Source organism: Mya arenaria, chromosome 11 (genome assembly GCF_026914265.1).
Source record: "Mya arenaria isolate MELC-2E11 chromosome 11, ASM2691426v1".
Taxonomy (NCBI): Eukaryota; Metazoa; Mollusca; class Bivalvia; order Myida; family Myidae; genus Mya; species Mya arenaria.
This window is the reverse complement of record NC_069132.1, coordinates 11,237,209-11,254,806: the sequence shown is the minus strand read 5'-3', so window position 1 is coordinate 11,254,806 and position 17,598 is coordinate 11,237,209. Positions and strand designations below refer to the sequence as shown.

Below are 17,598 nucleotides of genomic sequence, written 5' to 3'. Positions count from 1 at the left end.
GAGTGATCTTTATTCTTTAACTAATTATGAAGATATTTATGTTTTAGTGAAAAATTTATTCTTTAATATATGTTTATTTTTCAGTTAAACCTGTTGTTAACAAGGTCAAAAGCTACAGATTGTCCCGAGATGATTTTGAAACTGTCAGAATTATCGGCAGAGGTGCTTTTGGAGAGGTACTAGTTTGATTATGTTATTGATATAAATGAAATATTTTATGAAAAAAATAAATCACCATCATCAGTGAAGCCAAAATTCTCTAAAAGAGCTTGTTGTCATATCTAAATATATGATGATAAATAATGATAAATATCAAAATGTTGTAGTTCTTACATCTGATGATCAACACAAACTATTTTAATTACAAATATTAATAATGAAATAAGCATACTGGTCAACATTTAAGTTGTAATTAAAAAACAATCATTGTTCCAGGTGGCTGTTGTAAAAATGAAATCCACAGAGAAAGTTTATGCCATGAAGATTCTCAACAAATGGGAAATGTTGAAACGTGCTGAGGTATGTGTGAAGAACATGTTCTACTATTTACAGGGGTTCTAGAGTTCTGGATTGGTCCTAAACAGGATCGAGAACTTTTTACTTAGCAATATTGGATAGTGTAGCATAAAAGAATTGTAACTTGTGAAAACCGTTTTCACAGCACCTGCTGCTCGGTTGCTAGACCCACTCATGAACACATACAAGTACATGTACTGAACTCCTCTCTGAGTTCCTCAAGCTCTTTGTCTTTCATGATGGCATCAGGTACTGCCAAATTCAAATTTATGCAAGGCAATAAGTCTGTACAACAAAGAGGGCATATACGGACTTAATTTGAACCCTGACACCAGTCTTCTTGGCAATCATGACAGGGCTGCAGTGATATGTGGCTTATGACTATCTTTGATGTGTCCATACAGTGATTTTTTTGGTTAATTTTACTGCAGAATATTGGCTGATTCTTGCAAAAGAAGTACGAAACGTTCTGTAAAATACATGTTTGACGTGAAAATTAGTGGATCAATGGATCAAAATATTTAATAAGCAACAGCAGTTTCATGTTGAAGCAACTAACTAATTAATTATTTATATATGTATTTCAAGATGTTGAAGCAACTATTTACTAAGTAATGAATTACTTATTTATATTTCAAGTATCTCAATGCTGTCTTGCATGTTTTAGAGAAAAAGTATCTAATAAATAATATCATCAGTAAAAGCAGCAAGTTATGTGAGATTACTATGTCCATATTTTCCCAATTTTAGGATTTTATCGCGCTTATGTTTCATATTAAAAAGGCGCAGGCAGTTCAATTAATTCTTAAGGAAGCCATTGCCATTCTCAGTTTGTTGAGATGATCAATGAGACCCGAAATAATACAGTGTTCTTTATCTTCTAACATTTCCACATTACCCAAGAACTGTCTTATTACCTCATTCATCTTTACACTCCTGAAAACAGAAAGATATTTTTTTAACAGTGATCTCTGATCTTTCATCTTCCATTATTGCATAAAATTCTGACTGAAAATATCTGCAACAGTTTCTCTCCTTTGACAGCACAAATGTGCCGCTGATGAAATGTTACAACCATTCAAACCTGAAGCTGAAGCAATCTGTTCAATTTTACTGATGGCAATTTTTCTTAAGCAGCATTATACACTGCATGGAACAAATTAACATTATCATCATCTTAAGACATCCCTTGAAAGGCTTGTTATACATCAACATCTGAGTGTCAAGCACTTAGAAAACACAGCAGCTGAGCTTTCTGTTACAATGAGGCTGATGCATTTGTATGCTCCAAGCAGTCACAAATCTTAACACTACTATTTTTCTGAAACCTTCATTTACCCATAAGCAATTTGTTTTTTTGTGTCAAGTATACACGTACACACTACATTTCAATCTAAGGTCAGACACTTCCTTTAATACTATCAGCCAGGGATCGAAGTTTTGCTGCAACTTGACTGTTTTTTTTAACAACTTTTCATCAAAGCGATATGACTGTTTCATTTCCGCACAATCAAAAATGGCCTGATAAGATCACCAATTATGACTCTCACTATTCTAGAAGCATCTTTTTATTCGCCCCATGTGTCTTCATTTGGAATTTTGCCAGCAGTCGTTTGCTGTTCTCCCCTAAAACATCCTTTGGCTCCACTAACACAAGCAGATGCCATTTTGTTTGAAATGGAAAGATTATATTGATTTAACAATATTGGTGTGCTTGATTCGAAAATTGAGATACACATAAATCAATAAAAAAATGCGTCCATAATTTTCAATGCATACCCATATTTACAGATCTGATTTTTAAAAGTTCTGGTAAACTTAAATTTAGCTCTGGTGTAATCTTATATTTTATTTTGTTAAGATTTTTTTTATATCAAAATTTGACTGTAGATATCAGCATGGCATAGAATTTAGAGTACCCTACTCCCTTCTGATAATTTTTATTTATGCATTTGCAAATTAATTCAATGTTAACTTCTGCTAAGCCTCTCTTGTTGGCAAAACATACCGTAGTGTGAGAGTGTGGTCTTGTGTTGTGGGGCAAACAAGAGTAGGAGGAAACCCACTTGTCCTGCTTAGTGAACACAAACCAAACTCACATGCACCCATTCCAGTAATCAAACCTGGGACGCCTTGGTGAGAAGAGAGTGGGCCAACGGCGACTAATGATGTAACTTTGTATAATGGTTTTTAATGGTTATTTATAAGTTGGCTTCTTGGGTTAGTTTAAAGACATTTTTGCTGCTTCATTTACAGTGCAAATTGATGATCTTTCTGTTTTCGTAAAGCTTTATATGTTTGTATTTTCAGACCGCCTGTTTCAAAGAGGAGAGAGATGTTCTGGTGTATGGAGACAGGCGCTGGATAACAAACCTCCATTATGCATTTCAAGACGACAATTACTTGGTAAGAAATAGGAAGCACTGAACAATATTATTAAGTATTGTGTCATCTTGTACACTTCAATCGTTTTCCTTGCTCCAAAGCCTAAGTACATGTCAAGTACAATTGAAATACATTTTTTTTATTACGCTCAAGCAGTTTTTAAACTCGAACAGGACAAACCTGTATTGAAAAATATATTAAAAATGCTGATAATGAAATGTCAATGATTAAATACTTTATTCTTGATGAGGATTAAAGTGATACTGCTATTTAAATCAATACATACACTTGAATAACAAACATACATTTTGTGTGATAAACCTACTTTATAAATAATGCATTTATGGAAAATATTAATTACTGATAACAAGATTTTGACCGTGTATTTAATAGCTGAAAACACCAAATATTAAATGACTGGTAGGTCCTTAAACATTAACTGTGATGAACTATCGTAGCATAAGGTAGAAACACTGTGTTTTCTCCATCTTTCTTTCAAATTAAACAAGGTATCCTTCATAAAAAGCAATGTTTTTGATATTTATTTATTCTTTTCAATTGTATTAATTGTGGTACATCTTATTTGGGAGTGAGATTGCATCTTTAAGGAATAACAGTTCACATGTTGATTGTTTCAGTTTCTGGTCATGGACTACTATGTGGGTGGAGATCTTCTCACTCTACTGAGCAAGTTTGAAGACCGTATACCCGAGGATATGTGCAAATTCTATATTGCGGAGATGGTGTTAGCTATAAACTCATTACATGAGCTCCATTATGTTCATAGAGACATTAAACCTGACAATGTGCTATTAGATCTGAGCGGACATATTGTGCTAGCTGACTTTGGATCCTGTCTCAGGCTGTTGGAGGATGGAACTGTTCAGTCTTCTGTGGCTGTGGGAACTCCAGACTACATCTCACCAGAGATTCTTAGGGTAAACAGCCTGTAGGAGATTGTTTCTCATATAATACATGTATAATGGTGGCTGGTCAGGGCACAAGTAGAGAAAATTCCAATTCCAGGCATATTTTAAGTTTTAATTTCCAGATAATCTAGTAAAGTCTTACTTTGGATCGGAGAGTACAAATAAGATTCAAAATTGAAAGTTACTCTTATTAGCCTAGACTTTGCCATATTATGATTTTTTTATCCTTCTCACTGATATTAAAGATCCAAGCAACTGAGCATAAACAGACCATGTTTGCTTTAATGCAATAATTCTGGTTAATTCTTTGCCGATATCGAGCTACATTAAGATACTGTAATCAATGCTCTGTCTGGGTTTGCATATTGAGAATATGATAATGATTTCCATAACATGAATTTGACATTTATGTATCTTGTTTTAATTCCATGTTCAATTTCTTCAATTGATGAAGTATGTCATATGTAGCATTTCCTCCAGAATATAAATGGCATAATATTTTTTTCTTACTACGTGCACAACAGAAATGCAACAATATAACATAATAGCAGTTTTGCAGCGATATCAATATTTGATGACTTATGTGTCTGACTAAAAACTAACAAGCATCTGCATGAACCGTTAGAAACACAAATAATTTTTTAAACCAGTTTTATAAAAAATGTCTGCCACAAATCACACACACTGCTTGTATGAAGAAAAAACAGAACTCCTGATGCAAATTCTGAGCCATATCTCAAACCTTAATATTTACATTCACCTTTATTGCATTTGGTAGATAAAATATTCTTAAAAAAATAACAATTTTTATTTTTTCCTTTTTGGGGTAGCAAAAGGGTGCTTGTCTGATGTCTTTTTTGTTTGGAATGTTTTTCTCCTTTTATGAAAGCATCTTAAATAATGAAAGGAAAGAAAGACAGCTTAACATCTGAAACAATCAGTATAACTTCAAGACATTTTCTGTTAAGTGCAGATGGGCAAATCTTAATTTGGTACTGTTGGGAATGGGTATGAATGCCACATTCATCATCTTCTTGTGTATGCCGATGTACATGATGTATGTGTACTCGGATTTCTTGCAGGCTATGGAGGATGGACATGGGAAGTATGGGCCGGAGTGTGACTGGTGGTCCCTTGGCGTGTGTATGTACGAGATGCTGTATGGCTGCACACCCTTCTACGCCGAATCACTGGTAGAGACATACGGGAAAATCATGAACCATCAGGTACACATTGCTTTGAAATGCTTACCATTCAGTTTTGTGCCAAAATTGGTATGAATAAAATGTATATATGTAAATTTATCAATCATGATACAAGATCATAAAACATTGATTAAAAAGACATGCATACTGTGAAATCATTAATGTTCGTTGGACATTAATGTTCGTGGTTTTCGTGGGTGGGGGGTCAACAAATTTAAGATCCCATAAAATATAGGCCCTTTATTAACTTTTTCAATTGCCTTGTTATGTACATACTCTAGTATATTCATTGCAGTATACAGCGTTATACCAAAGTCACAGTATATCTTACCTTTAACAAGTAATAAACCAAATCAATTCATTGAGGGTTTTTTTATGAACCGAATGACAGAAACACGTGCTGTAAAGTGTGCTGTTCATGAAAATATCCAGGTTTACAAGATGTGTGTGTTGAATGTCGGTACTCGATTTTTTTCTTTAATGAAATATTTAATCAATTACATTGATTGTTTACTCAAATATACGCACCTTCTCGGTGTTTTCACAGTTTGCAAGATTCTTAATTGGTATTCCATGGCTTCGCCTATCTATATTTTTGACCAGGGTGCATCTTCTTTTATGACCTTAATTTCCAATTAAATCGATATTTGACATGGATATATGAACTAATTGGCATGTTGTATCACTATTGAGAGTGTCATCAACTGTATGGCGTAGACGATGGAAATCATGTGCCCAGCGCGTGGAGATTATACAGACGATTTAGGACAATCACAGTTTCGGATTTTTTTTTCAAAAATGAAAAACCACGAATTCAAGTACCCACGAAAATGTTAATTTCTGAAAATCACGAAATTTCATGCCAACGAATATAAATGATTTCACAGTATTTATAAATAATCATTATTAGTGTCATATTAGTTATACATTCTTCCCTGTACTTCAATGTTTAAGATGCTTATGAAGTCAATCATGCATCTGGTTAAATGAATGAATAATCGTTAAGCGTTTAATTTCAGACGCGGTTTGAGTTTCCAACAGACATTGATGAGTCTGAGGACTGTTCCGATCTTGCCAAAGACCTGATGAAGCGACTTATCTGTTCGGCAGATGCACGCTTTGGGAGGGGAGGTGTGAAGGATTTCCGAGACCATACCTGGTTCGAGGGCATCAACTGGGAAAACATCAGAGAAAGTAGGAATATTTTCAAACGTTTGAAGCATTTTCAGCTTTCCTCTTTTTTGGGAGGAAAAGAAACTAAGTTATTGTCATAACGTTGTCCTAGTGCAAAAACTAAGACCTTGACCATAACTCAACAACATTCAAAATATTCATATGGAAGTTGGTACAGGTTGCTGGAGGCAATACACACATTCATTTCAATCAATGCTCATAACTCTTATTTTATAATTATTTAGAAGCTTTATCTCTTTTTACCACTGAAATACAACAGATTAGCTTGTGCTCTGTGGCACTCTTTTTATTTTTAATATTATTTAAATTAAGTTATGTGTATTTGGATCTTGATTATTTGAATGTCAAACAAATGAAATCATGTTGTTGTCATTGAAACTGTACACATACTAATGTCTATCCACTTTTACCTATTCTGTCATGTTTTGTTTTTAGTCACAGCCCCATTTATCCCTGAAGTGAGTAGTCCGACAGACACGTCTAACTTTGATGTTGATGACTCTGACTTTAAGCACACAGACACGGTTCCCCCTTCCTCTCATGGCATTTTCAAGGGTCATCATCTTCCATTTGTTGGCTTCACCTTTTCCAAAGACTGGTGAGAATATTCAGTGTATAAAACACATGTTAACTTTGGAATATAAAGTGCTATATGTGTCAAAATTCACTGGTGGTACTGAACATGTGACATTCAACTTAAAAATTAAAGTCATTCAAATTAACCTAATTCAATCAGTTTGTATTGTTTAAGAAGTGACCAAACTTTAATTTAAGTTTGGTGATAGTTTGTTGTGGCAATGTGACAAAAACAAGGTTCTAAGTTGACCCTGTACTGCAAATGACGTAAGTAACATGGTGTCCATTTTATAGCTATATCAACATGATCTACTGTAAACAAAATGTCCAACTTTGTTTGGTTTTGAACTTCATTGCTTTGCTGACAATGTAAGCAGGAAAAAAAGTGTATACCTAGGTCATATGAATTGTCAGGTTTCACCTAAAATGGGACACCGTTACTTATATTATCAAATTTATTTAAGTTAAAAGACATACTGAGTAAATAAATTTTATTAAAAGCAGTCATCATTAATTAACCTTTTTAGTAAAATAATAATAATAATAATAAATAAGTTATCTCATCCGTCAAAAAAAAAAGATAACATTTCACGAATTAATGTTAGTTTTGCTCATTTGACAACTTCATAACTGAGGAATCCAAACATGTTGTCCATCTTTCGAATGAAATATGTATCTCATATTTCCTGTACATATACTGCCTACTGAAAATCAAAGACAAAACTAGGCCAGTGAATGTTTACAGTTTCTATTATTAGGTTATTTACCCTGAAAGAATCATGTAATATACTGCAATACATAAAATGTTAATTTTGATTTGTTCGTAACAACAGACACTGTCAAATTCATGTCTACCGATAAAAATTATATACATGATCATAAGTTAAAATTGTGATAACACAAAAAATGTGCATTTGGACTGAAAAATAAAATGTACTTTTCACTTACATCACTAAATATTGTGTAATTAATTGTTGAAAACGAAAGACTAGCTCGCAACCCATGTGTGTTTAACTCAATTACCCTGTTCGTTTTGGTTGATGCCAAGAATGCTATACATCTTTAATTTCTTAAAATATTTTAAGCCACTGCATGACATGATGATACCTATGGTCAAACGAACGATTATAACCTGCATTCCCATCACATAGAAACATCATAGTTCTGCCAAAAATAAGCTGATATATCAAATAACTTGTTAAGTTATTTCGTTCACACATAACACGTTAGCGAGCAATCTATCAACAAGCAGTACACATTTTGTGTGACGTATACTAAAATATGTGCTCAATTTATCTCTTTCAGTGCATCACATGGAAAGCTGATAACAAAGTCATGTGTGTCAATTAGACAATTTTTTGATTTTTGTTCGTAGCAAGTGGACACTTTTTTAGACTTTGTACTAAATGTGGATATACTGCTACCATTAATGCTGGTGCAATAAACCGACACATCTATTGATACGAAGATATCAAAGTGGATATATGAAAGTCACTGTATTGTTGACATGTCCTAGTTATCGTAAGTTTGCATTGGTTTAATATTCGTAACTTTCATGGACAACATGTGTTACGAACATTATGACTTCATTTTCATTTTTAATACATTTTTAGTGATCATTAGTGTCATATTGTAGTGTAGATATGAAAACAAACACGGATACACCATATATTTACCAAATGTAGCACAGACAATTATTTTTTTTAAACAATTAGTATTCAAAAACACCGATGAAAAATGTCACAAAAACGCAAAGGTTTTTATGTTGAAATTTATTTTTATTTTGAATGAAAAAAAACATTTCTTGAAAATGCAGGTGTTCAACATTAGTACATTTATATCTATGTTCAGTTACTGACAGCATTCAGAACACTGCATTCAATTTAATCTAGCAGTTTTTTAGTTGTAACATTTTATTTAAGAATACACACTTTTTAACACCAGTGAATTCTGACTGATATATATATATATATATATATAGATATTCTGGATGTAAAGGCATATGACAAAACAGAATTGTACCTGTAACTTCTGATTTCAACTTGTCATTCCATACAGAATATATGGTAACAGTCAGTGGTCTTTGAGGTTTATTCAATATTTCCAACACTTGATGATAAATTCGGTCATCATATGTAGCACTTTGGTTAACAAGGTTTAACCTTTGGCTTTGTAAAATGAGCTTAAGAGCTAGTAGTTCCAGGTCTACAAGTTTGTAGGCATTTTTCACTCTTCATTAAATGATTTTAATTGTTTGTTTCAGTCAAATATCCGATACTGCCTGCTTAAAAGACAGTGTGGACGTTGACCCAAAACATCTTGAGTCACTAGCAGCTGATGCATTTGAACGACGAATCTTAAACCTTGAAAAGGAAAACAAAGAATTACAAAGAAAACACAAAGGTTTGTTATCAAGTTTACTAAATAATTTGCAGTAGCTGGCAATCGTTAATTTCTTAGGGTTTTAGCCAGGTCTTGAAAAGGACAGTGATGAATTTTGTATTTAGGGCATAGGCAGCATTATGGTTAAAATTGGCTTAAATCAGGGATATAATTTGTCCGCGGAATTCCGCGGATCTTATGGCCCCAGAGACCCCCCCCCCCCCCCCCCCCCCCCAAAAAAAAAATAAAAATAAAAATGTTTACCTGAAAAATTTTATTTGGTTGCTTTCTGTTGTTTAAGTTAATATTCCAGTTTGCTTCAAATTTAAAGTAAGGAGAGCCCTCAAAAGAGCTTCTAAAAAGCCATTTTTTCTTCTACAGCAGTGGCTTTTGACCCAAAGAGCGCCCCATAAACCCATGGCCGAAAATGTTTCAGCCCTCCGGCTGCCAGGTCAATCACATCCCTGTAAATGTAGTTTATTTCTTCATTGTCAAATTGTATAATTTTCTTCAAAACACACTATAATTATGAATGAATGTATCTGTGCTTAAATCTGGAAAGCAGAAAATTTGGATTGACACAAAAAATTGATTGGGTGTTAGGAAAGAAATGCCTGTAGTGCTTCTTACTTAGTGTAAATCGAACCTTATTGATTGCCCCCTTTGGTGCTCACATTTGGCTTGAGCTTAAAGATATCACAAATTTAAAAAAATAATTGACATGCATGTTACATTGACCTCTAGTTTCAGTTAATGTAGGTATTCTTTCTGCCAATACCTGTTCAAATGAGAAAACTTTAAAGACCTGTCAAAACAGCTGGACACCACTCTTTAACTAGTACATGTTTCAACAATTTACAAAGAATTGTTCATTGCTGATGTGATTGAGTTACATTAAATGTTGCTTAATTAAGAGAGGTTAGTTAAAAATGAAATAAGTAAAAGTAAGTCACACCAATGAACAAGTTGAAGTAAAATCAGTTCTTAATCTTCAAACAGAAGCCACAGCAACCATCCAGAGGCTGAACAGTGACAATGCGAGTGGGGCGTCAGCAGCTGCCGGGGCTGCAGAGGCAGAGAGTAGACAGCTGAAGGAGGAACTAGCCATTATGCACAAAGTTGTAGCAGGTATGGATGGGCAGAGATATCTCATGATAATAAATGTCTTCTACTCCAATAAGCATTGTGTGTTATATTGCCAATATTTTCATTTTTGTATTAAGAATTAAATAAATTAATAACATCACATACAGTGTTTAGATCATATCGTGGCACAATTAGACAGTGTTCTATTCTTTAAAGCATAAGGATAAAGTTTGTTTGTAAAAAATTCTGAATTGGCTGCAATACCAAATGATTTCTGTGTAGAAAGGAAAGATAAGAAAACTAACTGTCATTTCAGAGTCACAATCAGAGTTAAGTATACAGGAGCAGGACTTACGGAAGGCTCGTGACCAACGAACAGAGATTGAGCGGCGCATGAAACTAGTTGAGGAAGAGAAGACAGCCCTTGAACGTGAACTGCAGGACCTCCGAGACAAGTACAAGCTACAGGCACGGGAACTTAAGGATGCAGTCGCCAAACAGAAAATAGCTATAGAAAAATACACCGACTCCAATGATCAGTGAGTAGAAATCGAATAAACATATTTATGCCCCAAAGGATGGCAAATAAAAATCCAACCGTCCATCAAGTTTTTGGTGTCCAGGCTTTAACTTTGTGATGTAGAGAATTAAAAATTACTTGGCACATTTGTTCAGTACATAAAGGCAACATGTCGCTACTTCAAACTTCAAAGTTACGCATCGAGAAGTGAATGCAAAAAGGTTCTAAGTGACATTAAAAAAGGTGAAAATAAAACCTTTTCGCTTTAATCCCCTTGACATGGAGTATCATCATTATGGAATGCTGCATATATGCACAAAGAGTATAGTTGGTTGTTTTCAGCTGTAACTTTGTTTTGCTGGGAGGGTTTCATCAACTGACAGTTTGATGATTAACATTGATGTTACTTTTCAGATTGCTGAAATCTCAAGGAAAGGTGAAGGAGCTGACAAGAGATCTCCGTAACATTACAGAGGAGTCTGACGAGTACAAGAGGAAATTGGACTCCCTCAAGAACGAGAGGAGACGCATTGAGAAAAATGTCGTTGATGTGAGACTTCAGTTATCGTAACTTTTGTTTGAGGCGGTATTTAAGTTTATACCAAAAGTTTACAGAAGCATCTTTGTCTTAAAAATCCACACCGTTTTCATTTAAACTTATGTTAATTAATAAGTATCATCTATATCTAGCATTAACTTTAGTCTCAAAATTTTATTGAAAGACATGATCTCCCTCTTTATACAGTTGCAAAACCAACTGGATGAGGTACGGTCTGAGCACGTTCGTGAGCGCAAGTTACGCGAGAGAGCAGAGGAGAATAGCCAGGAGATTGAGATGGAGATGGAGGCACTTAAACGGAAGCATGCAGGCAAGGACAACACAATGGCCTCCCTCGAACTCTCACAGGAAATATCCAGGTACATAGTGCTATGTGGGTAGTACATACATGTATATTTAGGACGGAATGATCTTATGAAGATATGAACTAGTAGCTATGTTATGGGCTTTCAAGGGAATGTGTGAGATCTAGAAAAATAATGATTGGTTTATTTTGGGTTAGTAATTGTTAGATTCTTCTCTGTTTAATAAATGTTTTGTGCTCCAAAAGGGGGGGGGGGTACGGCACATAGATTTGCCATCTTCTGTCCTTGCGTCTGTCTCGAAGTTGCGCATTTCTATGAAACTTTTAAGGAATATTAAGCAGTATGTTTTTAGAACAGGGATTTCGTGTCTTGATGCACCCAGTTATTGCAGATTAAGGGCCTAAACTTAGTAAAAAAATGCCTTTAGAGCATGTACTCTTAACTCAAGTTTATAAGCCAGAGTTATAAATCTGTACAGGAACTTTCATCGCACATGAAGTTGGGCACCTGGGATCATGTTTGTTGCTTCCCCTAATGAGTGTAGAGTTTTGGCCATTGACTTATATTAACATCTCTACTTCCATTCCTTTAATGAACTGCCTCTCAGCAATTGCTAATATTTTCTGATGAACACAACATCTTGGATATGTTCGGATCGCAAATCATCACATTTAGTTCATGTAATTTGAAAAGAGTTTATCTTGTTATTGTTTGTATTGTGCCAGCAGAAAACATATTAGAAAGTGTTAATTTATGATACGTTAAATTTAATGTTTTCATTAGTGTTTCAATTTTAGGTTTAAAAATGATTTGAAGTGATTATTTTTTCCCCGCGTTATTGTGACATAATTTGATAAACTGTTTCTGGTTACGGTTTTTTATTTTATTTACAGAATTGTTGAGATAGAATTACTGTAATGTTTTCTTAAATGCAATGAAGTATTTTTTTAACAATTCTTAAAAGAGATAATGAACTATTGGTATAAATATAAGGAATGAATTTCGTGATTGATGTCATTATCGGGATATGAAGGTAGCATATTTTAACCAGACCAACTGTGTTTATATCCCTGATAATGACATCAATCCCACAATTCATTCCTTAAATGAAAATATGGCACATAGATAATGCAGTCTTGTTTCTCCCATATCTCTAAAATCATATATTATAACCAGCATGTGAAGTTGTGTATCTGTGGTCTAGATCATGGAATTGGAAGTGACACTTATCTAAAAAAGGTATTTGAGTTGTCATAAACCTGCATAAGTAAATATTCTTCATGTGAAGTTGTTTACCTGAGGTCAAGGTAACTGCTACTTAGAAAAGACAAAAAAGGGTTTGCTATTATCTTCAATTTCGAAACTAATTAACTATAGTGATTTAATATTTTATGCTGGTTTATAATGAGGTGGAAAGTTTGTAATTGTTTAAAGATGCCCTACTATTTTGTTGCTCAACTGGAAATTTTAATGCACTGTCATTGATTATGGACATAATAATGGCCCTTGCCTCTGTGAGGAAGGTGGGAAGTGCTTTGTTGACACATTTCTAATTGAGCTTTATTTTCAGGACAACAATTTGGTCTGTAAATCATTAAATGTAGTTGTAAGATTTAAAATATTTTAAGGTATGTCATGTTTAATTGATGATCAGCCGTTTATTTTAATGATAAATTGACAAAGATCATTTGGACTCATTCCAAATATTATTAATGTGGACTTGAATAACTGATAGCTTGTCATCGAACTTATTGTCTCTAATTTGGCAACCAATGAGTTGCTCATTTTTTTTTCAATCATAATTTGATGCATATTGTACAATTTTATAATTTCTTGCAGGTTAAAAACAGAGATAGACAGAAAAGATTTGGAGCGTGAAGAAAGTATGAACAGATTGACTTCAAAACATCAAAATGAAATTAGTGATCTAAAATACTTAGTGCAAGAACTAGAAATCAACAAAAAGGAACTACAAAATCAAATAAGCTTGTTTAAAGCAAAACAAAGTGATGAGGAATCTATAGAAGATTTACGGACTAGTTTACATCACTTACAGTCTCGGTTAGACCAGGAGGAAAGAAATAGTGCCTCACTGAAAGAGGATAACGAACGGTTACGAGATGACCTCACATATGTAAGTTACTGGAGTTTTGCTTCCATGAGTATTTTCTATATATTGTAATTAAATAAATACATTTTGAATTATTCAAGAGCATGGAAAGTTAACTATTTACTTTCTTCAAACTTTGGAGCCATTTGTTAAATATTAGAGTATCTCTTATAATGGTTCTAAGAAACATTAATACCCCCAAATTGGAGCACTTTGCTTTGCAAATGACAATATAGCACTACACATATATACACATGTAGAACTGATCTGTGTATACACGCGTACATTCAGATCTGAGCAGTAAATACACATGTACATGTAGAACAAAGCATTATATACACATGTACATACAGAACTGAACATTATATACACATGTACATGTAGAACAGATCAGTATATACATATCTACATGTAGAACTGAGCAGTATATACACATTTACATGTAGAACTGAGCAGTATTTACACATGTACGTGTAGAACTGAGCAGTATTTACACATATACTTGTAGAACTGAGCAGTATTTACACATGTACATGTAGAACTGAGCAGTATTTACACATGTACATGTAGAACTGAGCAGTATTTACACATGTACATGTAGAACCAGGGGTTTTCCTAACGATTTGACTTTCACTTGCCCCAGGGGCAAGTCAATTTGAACATCTACTTGCCCCCTGCAAAATTTGGTTGCCCGATCTTTGCAAATGTTTATATGTATACAATTTTAATCAATCTGTATTAAAGGCAATGATATCTATTAATAAACACAAAGAATAACTTTTAACAGATCTTAACTGCTACATTTTGTTTTCAAACGAGCATCATCCAGCCATGGCCTCACTGTCACTTCTGGTTTTTTTCATTTTCTATCTTTTCATTTTTACAATGACCTTGCGATTCTTCATGAGCCTTTAAAGAGTCTTTTCAAAAGAAGTTTGAACCCGTAACAAAAGAACCAACATCATCATATTTCGTACAAACTTTACATTTCATGAGATGATTTTCGTATTCTAACCATTTAAATTCATTTAACCAGGAAGGTTGAAAGATTCTCTTTGTACTATCTTTTTCATATTTACTTTTTCTTTCATTATCGGTAGTTTTCGGCTTAGGTTTTGGTTTACTTTTAGAGAAAATTGAGAAAAAAGTGTTCAGTTTCGCCCAGTTCGTCTCCGCCCGCCATCTTGCCAAGGCTGACGAACGCTATACGTTACAATTCATTTGATTGGCGTTTTAAAATCCAATAACCAATCAAAATTGGTTTAACTTATGCTTGTTAGGAAATATTTTAACCCAAAGAAAAATAAAATAAAACTACCGGAAAGCGTTCACTACGAAAGCTCACTTGCCCAGCGGGCTACCTGCTTTGAAAAATCACTTGCCCGCGGCGATTTTAACCCGGCGCGGGCAAGCGGGCGTCCGCTTAAGAAAACCCCTGGAACTGAGCAGTATTTAAACATGTACGTGTAGAACTGAGCAGTATATACACATGTACATGTAGAACTGAGCAGTATATACACATGAATATCTAGAACTGAGCAGAATGTACACCTGCAGTTGTAGAACTGAGCAGTATATACACATTCACATGTAGAACTGAGCAGTATATACATATCTACATGATGAACTGAGCAGTTTGCACACATATACATGTAAAACTGAGCAGTATGTACACATGCACATATAAAACCATTCCTTTGTGAAACATACAGCAAATGTATGAACATCTGGGCCAGTTTCAGTCTGCCAGAAAATCTTGTTCGAATGCCAGTCCTATTCTCATGTCTGTCTTATACCCCACACAGAACCAGACTACAATGGAGAGTTTGATGGCTGAGAAAAGTCAGCTGGAGAATGAGATGAGGGAGATCTATGACAAACGAGAATCCGTTACTCAGTGGGAGGCACAGATATCAGAAATCATTAAATGGTGAGAAATTATGGTTCTTCAATGATTATGTCTGTTATATGGATAGAGTTTATAGTTTCATAGAAATACTTCATTTCTAAATTTTTAAATGAGGCAAAGATGTATGGAAATAAGCATTAGCAAGTGTTTGCTATAGTCAGGATTTTGTTGCCTATAATCTGTATTTCGTATTTCGCAGGGGTCCAAGGGATCCTTTAAGGATGCCACAAAGTGGTAATCAAGTGTCCCTTCCTGAAGTAATGAGTCCCTTCGAAAATTTGTCAATTTGTCTTAGTTTTGTTTAAAATTATTTGTAAGCACGGGCATTTATAGCAGCTTTTGCCTGTATTACACGGATATCATATGATGTTGGGGGTAAAAGGGCTCTTGAATTCTTCTGGTTAGTATTTTTAAAGTGTATATTATAAAGCATAAAACTCATAAAATGCTTCAGCTCTATCCTATGAGTATGATTCTTGTGTATGAAAAACATTGAGTACCCAACAGGTTTCATTGTTTGCATATTTTGGCAATTTCATCTTTATTTTGGATCTTTGAGAGGTAAGAATCTAGTGTATGCAAATCTGCTTTTATCAAAATTATAAAGAATAAATTACAAATGATGAGAATACAAATCAATTTCCTCTATCAAAAATTCAAATACCGGAAGCTGACAAAATCAGTTCATAAAATCATTTTAGCATTAAGTTGAAATGTATTTGAATAATGAATTTGGTTTTCATGGGATCCCGGGACACTGTAGGTGTCAAACGCTGGTTAAGAAAAATTGAAACGAAAACCATAGCTTCTTAAGATGAGAAAAAGAGTAAATGTCCTTTCCACAACAAAATTGTAAATTTTTAGCGTTTATTATTAATGTATCTGTTTTGTATTGTCCTAGAGGGTTCTTTCGTTTCATTGCTTGCATTCCAACTACAACTACGGTTATGTCCCTAGGGTATCTGATGAAAAGGATGCCCGCGGGTACCTCCAGGCTTTGGCTGGGAAGATGACAGAGGAGCTGGAGAATCTGAAGGTGATGGGCGTGTCCGGGGAGGACTCTGGTCGCCAGCGCTGGAGGAACCGCCGGTCACAGCGCCTTGACAAGATGGAGCTACTCAACCTGCAGTCATCACTCAACTCTGAGATCCAGGCCAAGACGCAGATCAACGAGGAGCTCAACAGGATCAAGACTCAGTACTCACTCATGGAAGGGTAGGCTACTTTTCAAATGATTTTGACTTGTCATTAGAAGAATGATATCTTTTCTCTTTAAATCATTGATTAGAAAGTTTGAAATTTATGGCTTAAAATATTTTGATCTTTGGTGATTAAACATGCATTACTTGTTATATTAAACGATGGCTAAGGTTTTGCTAATATTTTCTTGTCTGAGTACAGGAAGTACATGGAGGCTGAGGACCAAAAGAAAGAGCTGCTACATGAAGTTGATGAGCTCCGTAAGAAGGTGAAGAAGATGGAGGACTCACAGAAGTCTTACGACTGTACGTAAACATTTCATGACAGAGTTACTACAAACCCTCAGCATAGTTAATCTGAATGTTATCAGGAAAATTCCAGTTTTATGATTTGTCATTATGTGAGACTTACTATCTGATTAACAATGGACAGGAGTTTTAATTTATGCTATGCATAAATTGATACTTCTTAATGTTTCTGCCATTTTACTTTCTGATAAGGGATAACTGTTTCATATATATATATATATATATATAGATTATATTGGAGTGTATGTGTTACAGGGGACAGAGAGCAGCAGGACTCCAACTCCATGATGGACTACTTTAAGGGCCAGTTTTCCATACTCAATGATGTAAGTGGCTGCCTTTCTCATACACATCAACATTGCATGCTAGGGGCGCAGGGAAGAACTGTTCAGAGTTCATATAATGCAGTAGATA

General features: G+C 34.5%; 1 protein-coding gene across 8 annotated transcripts in view; it reads left to right on the top strand.

Annotated features, from left to right (window-relative positions):
• Positions 1-17,598, top strand: part of LOC128207436 (serine/threonine-protein kinase MRCK alpha-like) — a 39,805-nt gene that overhangs the window by 2,937 nt on the left and 19,270 nt on the right. For all 8 annotated transcript variants that reach the window (XM_052910351.1, XM_052910352.1, XM_052910349.1 and 5 more), the window contains exons 3-19: positions 85-176; positions 436-519; positions 2,827-2,922; positions 3,540-3,839; positions 4,913-5,056; positions 6,055-6,229; positions 6,665-6,827; positions 9,069-9,208; positions 10,187-10,315; positions 10,590-10,812; positions 11,208-11,343; positions 11,539-11,711; positions 13,497-13,791; positions 15,573-15,697; positions 16,634-16,891; positions 17,078-17,181; positions 17,440-17,510. In XM_052910351.1, coding sequence (XP_052766311.1) covers positions 85-176; positions 436-519; positions 2,827-2,922; positions 3,540-3,839; positions 4,913-5,056; positions 6,055-6,229; positions 6,665-6,827; positions 9,069-9,208; positions 10,187-10,315; positions 10,590-10,812; positions 11,208-11,343; positions 11,539-11,711; positions 13,497-13,791; positions 15,573-15,697; positions 16,634-16,891; positions 17,078-17,181; positions 17,440-17,510 — 2,708 coding nt within the window. The remainder of the gene's footprint in view (positions 1-84; positions 177-435; positions 520-2,826; positions 2,923-3,539; positions 3,840-4,912; positions 5,057-6,054; positions 6,230-6,664; positions 6,828-9,068; positions 9,209-10,186; positions 10,316-10,589; positions 10,813-11,207; positions 11,344-11,538; positions 11,712-13,496; positions 13,792-15,572; positions 15,698-16,633; positions 16,892-17,077; positions 17,182-17,439; positions 17,511-17,598) is intronic.